Source organism: Rhincodon typus, chromosome 3, assembly GCF_021869965.1.
Source record: "Rhincodon typus isolate 14 chromosome 3, sRhiTyp1.1, whole genome shotgun sequence".
NCBI classification, from domain to species: Eukaryota; Metazoa; Chordata; class Chondrichthyes; order Orectolobiformes; family Rhincodontidae; genus Rhincodon; species Rhincodon typus.
In genome coordinates, this window is record NC_063334.1 from 26,648,896 (window position 1) to 26,660,331 (window position 11,436).

Here is an 11,436-nt window from a genome sequence, read left to right on the forward strand (position 1 = left end):
TCAGCCACAGGAAGTGGGCATCACTAGCTGAGCTAGCATTTAGTGCCCTTTCCTAATTGCCCTGCAGAAGGTGGCACCTTATTGAACTGCTATAGTCCATGTGGTGGAGGAACACCCACCATGCTGTTAGGGAAAGAGCCCCAGAATTTTGATTCAGCGACAGTGAAGGAATGGTAATATAGATTCAAGTCAGGATGGTCAGTGACCTGGAAGAAGACTTGCAGGTGGTGGTGTTCCCATGTATCCGATGCTCTCGTCCTTCTAGATGTTAGAGGTAGCTGGTTTGGAGGATACTGTTGTGGGAACCTTGGCGAGATGCTGCCGTGCATCCTGTAGATGGTACAAACTGCTGCCAGAGTATGATAGTGGTGGACGGAGTGATGGTTGAAGGTGGTGGGTGGGGTGCCAATCAGGCAGGTTGTTTTGTCCTGGATGGTGAGGAATCTCTTGAGCAGTGGTTCCCAGACTTTCCACCATTTTGTGATCCACTTTGAGGTTTGAACATTGCCGTGACCCGAGAGCCATGAGATTGGGGTATGAGGTTTAACGGTTTAGATTATTTAAGTAAAAAATGCACCTACCTTTTCACGACAAGAATCAAAGATGCACTAGTTAGGCTAGTGTAAATTAAAGATGCCTCATACCACTAGTACTTGATGGAAGCCATTGCTGCTACCCAACATTTCAGTGCCCACCATCTATTTGTAGCTGTTCTTGTAGCAAATACTCGCAATCGGTGTGCCTTATGTGATTGATCTTTAATGACCTCCAGAATACCATCTAGTGGTTGTAGGTTAATTGCTGCAGGTTTCTTTAGTAAGTGAGAGCAGTTTGGTTTGCCAGAAAGTAATCAAGAGAATCTCCTGCAGCATGGAATGTCACCTTGTGAAACAGTTCTGCTTTGCATCCTGGGAATGACCAGCAGAGTGTAAATAGCCATCACTTCTTGCTGTAGGCTCTTCCGTCTAGTCCTGGCTGTGATGAACTAAGCTGCTTGGCCATCCACTCTTCATGTGCCTGCTCAGTCTAGAAATGTCCCCAACATCAGGAAACCTAATGGCCAAAGAGAAAGTATGGAGTCATTCAGCAGGTACACATCCCAATGCTACTGTTTTGAACAAGAGGCAGTTGTTAATTCTTGAATTGGGCTCAGGTGATGAGCATTAACTGTGGATTCGCTGTGCTCCTGTAAATCGGAGCAGATTCAAACTGGGGTCGTGGGATTTGGAGGTGTATCTATAATGTCTCTATCTGTAAATAAAAGGATCAAATGCTTGTAAAGCTTAGGCTGTAGTTCTATCTGCTACCACTATCTGTAATGAAAAAAGGAACATTCCTCCCAGTAGCATAGCCAGTGCCTATCTCTAAACCAATTTTACCAAATAAAAGACAAGTTATCTGGTTAATGTCTGTGCACACATTGGGGCCTACACCAGCAGTGACTACACTTTGAAAGTACTTGATTGGCAGGAAAGTGCTTTGGAACATCCTGAAGTTGGTAAAGACGTTATGACAACGTAAATCTTTCTTTCATTATTTTGAGAGTTGTAAGATCTAACCTCCTGGAAAACCCCACCCTTTTTGTTTCATTTTTACACTATTTTCACCTTGGAGTGAAATACATATGTATATCCTGCAAACCTGCTGCTCACCCCCAGGTGGCAGGAATGGTAGCTTCCACTTGTCGAGTACACTGACTGAGATCACGTTGAAATGGTCATCCATTAAAACACTAAAACAGAAATCTTTGCATTTATCTGTTGCTTAATTCATCGAGGCATCTGAGCAAATTATAAATTTGATTTTTAAAACAAAATCATTGTTGGAACATGAGTGCCACTGGCAATATCAGCATTTATTTCTCATTGTCATTGCCCTTGAGAAGCTGATAATGTGCCATTTACAACTGATTGGCTTGTTGGCTAAGATTTAACTACATTGCTGCGTCTGGATGTTCAACCAGGTAAAAGTAACAGATTTCTTCTGCTGACAGGCAGTAGAAAAGTAGATAGGTTTTTAATAACAATCCAGTAGTTTTGTGATCATAACTAACAAAATTAGTATTTAATTCCTGTTTCATTGCATTAAAATTCCCACAGCTGCTGTGGTGGGATTTGAACTGTCATCTCCAGATCATTAATCCAGACCTCTTGATTAGTGGTCTAGTGACATTATGCCTTGACTACCATCCAGAAGCTGGGACTGCTGTGATTTTTGTAATCAATCAATATGATTGAAGACATGTGCACTAATGTGGTAACATTAAATGATGGGCTGAATGGCCTCCGTCTGCACTGTAACGATAGGGTGATTTTTGGCAGCACCCTATCAGCACTGACTGAAAAGAATGGATCCATGTGTAGCACTCTTGCCTTTTGAGTCAGAGGGTTTTGGGGGTATGGCTTCTCGTGGGAGTTGAATGCAGCACCCAGCCTGATATTCCAGGTACAGTACAGTCTGTGTGCTACACTCTTGGATTGAGAAGGTGGGAATACCCTCGGATGGAAACAAGGGATCCTGTGGCACAGTTTTAAACTCCCAGCTCTTGTTCATCTTGGTGTCCTGTCTGACGTCTACCCCATGCAAAACCACTTAAAGAAATTTCCTACGCTACGATAATGATTGCAGTGCCAAAGTACTTCGGTGGGCAGTGAGACACTTTGGGATGTCCTGAAGCAGTGCGAGGTGCTGTAGAAATGCAATTTTTTTTTTTAAAAAACAAGTATCAGATTGTTTGGAAATAGCTATAAGTCTGCACTGTGGTGAGTTGAATCCGTGCAGATGTAACCGTTAGAGTGCTAATAGTGTGGCCTGTCCTTTCAGCAATATTCCCAGAGTTCTGTGCTAGGGTAAGAGTTTTGCTGACTCTCGTTCTCTCATTCTGTCTCCCTTTCTCCTTTTTCCGTGTCACGTGCACTCCCTCCTGATGACAGGGGTTTTCAATTCTGTCGGATCTGTCGACTCTGCATTTGTTCTGTGTCTGGCTAATCCCCGCACTTGGCTCGGAGCAGAGTATAAAAGGGGCGACCAACCAGCCGCTGGATCACCAGACGGCCTTGCAGGGGAGTTGAATGTGAGCCACCATGTCAGAGAAGGCAAGCCGTACAACCCCCAAGTCTGAGCGCAAGGACCTGCAGCCCAAGCCCCTCGATGGAGCCACGAGCAACTACAGGGTGTGCGTCTTCGAGCAGGAGAACTTCCAGGGCCGCTGTAAGGAATTCTCCGGCGAGTGTATGAATTTGTGCGACGGCGGCTTCGAGCGAGTAGGCTCGATTCGCATTGACTGCGGACCCTGGGTGTTCTACGAGCAGGCCCGATTCTGCGGGGAGATGTTTGTCCTGGAGAGGGGCGAGTATCCTCGCTGGGACTCCTGGTCCAACAGCCACACGAGTGAGTACGTCATGTCCTTCAGGCCCGTCCTCATGGATTCGGAGCAGCACAAAATCTGCCTGTACGAGATGGCGGAGTTCAAGGGCCGCAAGATGGAGATCGTCGATAACGACGTGCCCAGCCTGTACTCCTACGGTTTCACTGACAGAGTTGGCAGTGCCAGCGTGGCCTGTGGAACCTGGGTGGGCTACCAGTACCCGGGATACCGGGGCTGCCAGTATGTGTTCGAGAAGAACGACTACAGGCACTGGAACCAGTGGGGAGGCCGCAAGCCTGAGATTCAGTCCATCCGCCGAATCCGCGATGGGCAGTGGCACAAGGTTGGCTGTTTTGTCTAGACGCTAAAGACAAGGCCAGTCTCTTGATGGAGCAACGCCAGCTCAGTCAGTGAGTGAGTGAGTGAGTGCGGCGATACAGACACTTCTTAAAGAACACCAATCACAGGCTTTGCAGATGTTGCAGTGCAGTGCAGTGGCGGGGGGGTTGTAACTTCTGTCTCTGAATTGGAACAGGCTCTGACGGGGAGCAATGAAATGCTTGAGAAAAATAAACTTGCTTCAAACGAAAGAGAAATGTTTGTTTCTGTCCTGTTTTTGGGTGTTGCATCACAGTTCTTTCCGTGTTGTGCTGGACGTGGCTCAGCACAGTCACACATACCCCACACATAGGACAAATCGGGGCATCTGGGGCCGGCTCTCCCAGGAGTCTGCAAAATGACACAACTGGTTTAAGTCATAAATTAAAGGAAAGTTTTCACAGCCTCGAGATGTTCCGAAAGCACTTTACAGCCACTGAAGTACTTTTGAAGTAGGGTCATAGTTGTAAGGGAGGGAAAGCAGCAACCAACAAGCTCCCACAAATAACATGACAGTGACTAGATGATGGGGGCATCACTGGCAAGGTCCGCATTTGTTGCTTTTAATGATGCCGGTTAAGTGATAAATATTGACCAGGACAGCTGGAGTCACCAAGCTGTTCTTTGAAAACTGCCATGGGACATTTGAGATCCACCAGCAGAGCAGACAGGGCCTTGGTTTAATGTCTTATGTAGGCTATGACCTCTCTGAACATGCAAAATTCTTTCAGAACTGACTGTTCAATGGTGCAACGCTGTCCCAGCACTGCCCTTTCATCAGTGCAATGCTTCTCAGTACTAACTCACTGACAGTACCGTGTTCCCTCAGCATTGCGCCTCTGGCAGTGCAATATTACCTCACTGCCAATCCTCTGACAGTGCAGTGTTCCCTCAGCACTATCCTGTCAGGTCAGCACTTCCACAGTTTTGACTCTGACAATACAGTACTCCAACAGAATCAAACATCCAAAAGTATTGATGCTGCACCAGTGCAGTGTCCCCTCAGCACCAAATGTCCAATAGTACAACACTGCCTCAGTCATAGAGTGATGGAGTTATTCAGCACGGAAACAGACCCTTCAGTCCAACTTGTCCACACCGACCAGACATCCTAGTCTGACCTAGTCTCATTTTCCAGTATTTGGCCCATATCCCCCTAAACCCATCCAGATTCCATTTAAATGTTATAACTGTAGCAGCCTCCACCTCTTCCTCCAGCAGCTCGTTCCATACACGCACCATCGTCTGCATGAAAAGGTTATCCATCAGGTCACTTTTAAATCTTTCCCCTCCCACCTTAAAACCTATACCCACTAGTTGTGGACTGCCCCACCCTAGGAAAAAGACCTTGGCTATTCACCCTATCCATGCCCCTCATGATTTTATAATCCTCTGTAAGGTCATCTCTCAGCATCCAATTCTCCGGGGAAAAGCCACCCAGCCTCGTCACCCTCTCCCTTTAATTCAAACCCTCCAGTCCTGACAACTTACTTGGAAATTTTTTCTGAACCTTTTCAAGTTTAACAACGTTCTTCCTATAGAAGGGAAACCAGAATTGTATGTAGCATTCCAAAAGTGGTCACACCAATGTGCCATACAGCTGCAAAATGATGTCCCACTTCTTACGTTCAGTGTTCTGATCAATGAAGGCAAGCATGCCAAGTGCCATCTTCACCATCCTGTCTACCTGCGACTCCACTTTCAAGCAACTACACCCCTAGGTCTCTTTGTTCAACAACACTCCCCAGGGCCCCACCATTAACTGTATAAGTCCTGCCCTGGTTTGTCTTGCCAAAATGCAACACCTCATATGTTCTCTCAGATCACTGTCTGGGATTGTGTTCTGTCTGGGATCACTCTCTGACATGATATTCTCTCTAGGATCACTGTCTATGATCATGTTCCCTCCTGGATCACAGCCTACGTTCTTGTTCTCCCTGGGACCAATCTGTGGGATCATGACTCTCCAAGATCACTGTCTTGGATCATGTTCTCACCGTTATTGTGTTCTGTCTGGAATCTCTCTCTGGGCTCATTCTCTTGTATCATGTGCTCCCTGGGATCACACTCTGCAATCATGTTCTCTCTGAGATTGTGTTCTTCCTGGGACCACTCTCTGGGAATGTTCTGGTTCTGACAATGCGACACCCCATCAGTACCGACCCTCTGATAGTGCAGCACTCCCTTAGCATTGCCATTCCAGCAATACTGATTCTCCAATAGTGAAGCTCTCCATCAGTACTGACCCTCCAACAGTGCAGAATTCCCTCAGTCCTGAACTTCTGATGGTGCAGTTCTTCCTCAGTACAGATCTTCCAACAGTGCAGTGCTCTGTGAATACTGAGCCTTCATTGTGCAGCACTCCATCAGTACTGACCCTCCAACAGTGCAACACACTCTCATCACTTCTGGCAGTGAAGTAGTGACCCAGTAGTGCACTAGTGTTATCCTCTTATTTGTGGTCAAGGCTTTAAAATGGAGCATAGACCCACACCTTTGACTCGGAGGCAAGAGTGCTACCCACTGAGCCATGCATTATAGTATGTTTTGCACCCAAACACTTTATGGATGATTGAAACGTAGAAGCAGAAACTCTTTATCAAGAGTAAAGTGGCGGTTAATATAGCTGAAATACAGTAAATGATTAGCAGCCGTGATTAGCATCGCAGGAATGTATAGTAATGTTGTAATGTCATCTTAAAACCTTGTATTCCATTCCTGTCAGATAGCGTGAGGAGATGACTTGCTCCTGTATACTTGGCAGTCAGAGACTCCCAACAAGTGAGGAATAGTTTCTCTTTATCCTTGTTATAAACACCCTGAATATTTTGGGAAAACTGTAATCAATTCACCCCCTGATCATCTAAAATCTGAGCTTGTAACATAACCTTTGGAGTCCAGATATAAATCTGGCAAATCTCCGTGATATGGCTGCTAACACCAATACCAACTTCCCACAATGTAGTGTCCAGATCTGAACAGCAGTGTGGTTTAACCAAACGTTTGTACAGTTGAAACATGACATCTAAGCTTCTGGAGATCCATTGGCTGATAATCAATCATTGACTAAAAGAAAGATATCCGTTTCTGTAGCACCTTGCACAACCATTGGACATCTCAAAGCACTTTTCAGCCAATCATGTACGTTTGAAATGATGCTGCTGTTGTAACGTGGGAAATGAAGCAGACAATTTGGACAAAGAAAATTTCTACAAGCAGAATTTGATACTGACTGAACCCGTTCATTACAAAATGAGATCTTGTGCATCCATGTGGGTAAATGAGATTTCAATTTAATGTTGGATCTGAAAGATAGTATTGCCAACCATGCAGCATTTCCTCTCAAATGCACTGGGGAGTGTCAGCCTAAGTTTATGTGCTCTCATGAGTTGGATCCATGCCGCGGCCTTCTAACTGGGTGGCAAAGGTGCATCCGATTGGGGAGAGCTATCCTGCTTTTCAACAAAAGTTGGGCCAAGAGCTTTCACATCCATGAATAGAGAGACAGGGTCTCCATTTAATGCCACTACCCATGAAGCAACCATCTGTGTATATATTCTAAGCTAATAATAGCCAGCAATGTGTGTATTTGGTTTGAGTTGCCAGTTAACAAATGAATGTATCAGACTATATGACTTTATGTGGCTGCCCAGTGCTACTCTTACCAACCCCCCTAATAACTTTTTCTGTTTCTTCTTAAAGGTCAAGGTTGTTGAGGGCAACAGTTGTTTCTGCTGTGAAGACAACCAGGCAGTGAAATGTGGTGAGAAGAAGGAGACACTGATATTGTACCCGGTTCTATCTGTCTCCTGTGACACTGTGCGACTTGTGCTTAAGGTACAGTTGAGACTTAACGAGGAACCTGCTGAGAAACTGCAAAATGTCTTTGGAAAGCTAGGCTAAGATTCTGGGTAAATCCTGACCGGTTAAAGCAAGTCAAACACAATGGGAACTGTGTTCATTCCACCAGCACAGGCACAAGAAGGAAGTGCTTCAAAACACAAAGCACATTTGAATTCTGTACAGGTTTGAGATCCTTAAGTCAGGGTTTCTTTGTGTAACTCTCACTGAATGTTAACTGGTTGTTGTGAAAGAAATTATACTATAGGCGACACCAAGCCATAGGCCAGAGCCTGTGGAAATAGCTCACTCGTGGTTTGACCGAGACTATTTAGTCTCATAGGGAAAGGAGTTCAGAATAAGAGAAAATAGCTTAAAATTAGAGTGAGGTTGTTCAGGAGTGATGCCAGCAAGCACTTCTTCACACAAAGGGCAGTGGAAATCTGGAAGTCTCTTTCGCCTACAAAGTCATTGAGCCTGGTGAAAACTGTCGTTAACCTGGGGGTCAAAATATTTTCATTCAAGGGTTCCCCTTGAGATTTTCTCAAAGGCTACTTTTCTGGTTTTCAGAAGCTACTTTTCTGGTTTTCAGAAGCTACTTTTCCATTGGCATGAATTCCTTTATTTGATGGTCCACTCAGTTAGTAGCATCGTCTTCTGTGTTTGTGTTGGTATATGCGATATTTGGACTCAGACAGGAACAGAATTAAAATTATTAATTGACACCTTAAATTATCAACACCACTCAGTTAAGCTTTAAAAAAAACACAATGCACAAGGAAAACACTAATTTGAGACAGCACAGCATTTAAATTGACACAAGCCAACAGGCAAAAGTTAACAATAATTTTTAAAAATCTGAACACATATTGCTGCTCAAAAAAACATTGCTGTAAACATGTTTTCCACAGTCTGGTGAGGTCAGTGCTAAGCAGTTGCATGATTGTCTCTAACACAGCCACTGCAGTATTGAGTGATCATTGTATGTAAGATGCACTGAGATGTGACAATACATAAATGCAAATCTTTATGGTATAGAACTGTTCATTAATAAAAATATCCAGTTGACAGTGTTTATAATAATAGCATCCACTACATTTTCACCCCAAGGAATTTGTTACCTGTATGATTTCAGGTTTTCCTGGTTAGCTTATTGTTCCTATTATTGAAAGATTGATAGCTGTCCTCTTACCTTTGCAGCCACACTCTCCCTTTTTTAAGCTGTCTTCCATCTTTACCAACCTTTGTTTCCCCCTGCCACTGCCGCCTTTGTTGACACTCTCCACTTTGCTGACCCCCATCCCAATTTGTAACCTCCACACGCCAACCACCACCCCCTCCGACGGCCGCCTTTTCCAGCCAAGCTTCCACCTTTTTTTCTCTTTATTCATTTATGGGATGAGGGCGTTGCTGGCTAGGGCAGCATTTATTGCCCAGAGGGCAGTTCAGAGTCAACCACATTGCTGTGGGTCTGGAGTCACATGTAGGCCAGACCAGGTAAGGATGGCAGTTTCCTTCCCTAAAGGACATGAGTGAACCAGAAGGGTTTTTCCAACAATCAACAATGGATTCATGGTCATCATTAGACTCTTAATTCCAGATATTTATGGAGTTCAAATTCCACCATCTGCCGTGGTGGGATTCGAACCCGGGTCCCCAGAACGTTATCTGGGTCTCTGGATGAATAGACTATCGATAATACCATCACCTCAGCAAACCTCCTCCATGCCCTTCCAGCTATTGCTCCCCTCCTGCCCCAAGTACCCTCACTGCTCAGGCACCAGCCACATCTCCTGTCTCCCTCACCAAAGAGTCTGGTCATCCTTCCATTAGCCTGGGCATCCTTGTTTACAGCCACCACTCATCTTTCTGCTGCTTTTGTCCTTGCAGCAAATGTGAGAGAGGGCCATCTTCTGATTGCAGGAAGATCCAATTCTGTCATCTCTACTTACAGAAGTGACTTTTCTTCCACTGTTGGTCCCTGTGAATGATTGTTCCTAGGAGGTTTTAGGACTTCCAGATATAAATTTGTCTGCTATCCCCATGTACTTTGAACATTGACATTGAGAGGTACAGAATCAAGGCGGTAGGTGGGGTTAAGGTACATATCAGCCAGGATCTAATTAGATAAAAGATCAGGCTTAAAGGCAGGAGAGGTGAGATTAGTTGAAACTCTCAGTTCTTTTCCCTCTCTATCCCTAACCAGTACATAACAATAATAGCACAGCAATGTGGAACAATGGCACAGACTTTTGCTACAGTTTCTGTCGCTTTGATGTCTTCTGCAGACTGCTGACGTCTTTTCTGAGCCTACAGGTGAATAAACATTATTTCCAGCCAATTTTAGTCACACGACTAATTTCCCAACCAAAATGGTTTGGAGGTCCAAAGTTATTGAAGCATTGGAGATGGATGTTTGTCTTTTACACTTAACTCATGGTCCCATCAGCTCTCTTTAATTAAATTGCAAGCCTGGAAACCTAGTATCCAGAAGTCCACTGATTCTGTGTTTTGAGGAAACTTCAAACAGTGGCAGGTGTGAGTTCGACAAAAGGAGTACTATTTATAATTTCAAAACAGAACAATACAAGTTCTATCTACAAGTACTATCTAGCCATGTTCATTCAAATACACCCCCCCAGTATGAGTCAATTAGGAACTTTCCAGAAGCTTGTATTGTTCTGTTTTGAAGTTATAAGTATTACCTGACACTTGGACAGCCATCTTAGCCACTTGTGCATATCCATTTTTAAAATGTTGAAGCAGTTTCCGTAGGAATTGCAGTGTGTATTTGGAGTTATGAATAGGACATGCCTTCACTGGGTATAGCATCTGTAACAATTGGAAAAGACATCTTTTTACAAGCTCCTTTGCACATTCCAATTGACTAGAAATTAGCACACTCGTCTCCTGCTTTTAACAACCCTGTTCATTTCACGGCACTCTGCTCTAACTTGGATAAAGTTTAAATGATTCTGTTTGTCATTTTGGGAAATGACACACCTGCTGTAAGAAGCAACACATTTCATTCTGTTTTGGAGATTTGCTTGCAGTTCTGGAACACTGCACAACCAGCCTGTTTAACAGTTTGCACGATTCATCAGATAATGCTTCATATTAAGTCAGTCTCGGTTACAGGAATGAACCTTGGGTTCAAGTGCATCAAATTACCTAGAGTCTACAGCACAGAAACACACCATTAGGCTCAAATGGTCTATGCCAATGTTTTTGCTCAATGCCATCGACTTGCCACCCTATTTCATCTCACCCTATCCACGTGATCATATGTTTATTTATCTTTCAAGCTTCCCCTTATTAATCCCATATCAATCAGCTCAACCACTCACTGTGGTAGCAAGTTCCATGTTCTCAGTAGTGTCTGGCTAAAGGAGTTTCTCCTGAATTCTCAGCTGGGTTTAGTTTAATTGTCTTGTATTAATATTTAATTATTTATAGAATGTCAGCCATGGCTCCTAGTTTGATACTGCTTGGTAACATTTCCTTTTCCTTTCTTGTTTTCAGGACTTGCTGTTTGCCATATGTGTGTTGAATGCTTTGACCACCACAGTGTGCGTTGTAGCTGCTGCTTTACAGTATCTCCAGATATTTGTTGGCCGACGACCACAAACGGTAAGATTACTGCCCCTCTAAATTTCCAGTCCCATTCCCCAAAATGTCTGAGACTGCTACTCTTTAGGTTCAATGTCCAGCATTTCAGTAATGCCTCATTCAAATGGACATAATCTCAATGAAAACCTGTTATACTCTGATCTCGGAGTTAGAAGGTTAGAGGTTTGAGTCCCACACCAGAAGGTTGAACACAAAATCTAGGCTAAATAAAAACCAAAAGA

At 44.1% G+C, this 11,436-nt stretch overlaps 2 protein-coding genes across 6 annotated transcripts in view; both read left to right on the forward strand.

The window, feature by feature from the left end:
* The window catches only part of fam189a2 (family with sequence similarity 189 member A2), a 114,506-nt gene that overhangs the window by 75,019 nt on the left and 28,051 nt on the right, over positions 1-11,436 (forward strand). For all 5 annotated transcript variants that reach the window (XM_048595277.1, XM_048595279.1, XM_048595278.1 and 2 more), the window contains 2 exons: positions 7,448-7,582; positions 11,108-11,215. In XM_048595277.1, the coding sequence (XP_048451234.1) occupies positions 7,448-7,582; positions 11,108-11,215 (243 nt within the window). The remainder of the gene's footprint in view (positions 1-7,447; positions 7,583-11,107; positions 11,216-11,436) is intronic.
* Positions 2,970-3,907, forward strand: LOC109910663 (beta-crystallin B1-like). Its single transcript, XM_048595280.1, has one exon. It carries the CDS (start codon positions 3,084-3,086, stop codon positions 3,726-3,728), a length of 645 nt encoding a protein of 214 aa, XP_048451237.1. The 5' UTR covers positions 2,970-3,083; the 3' UTR covers positions 3,729-3,907.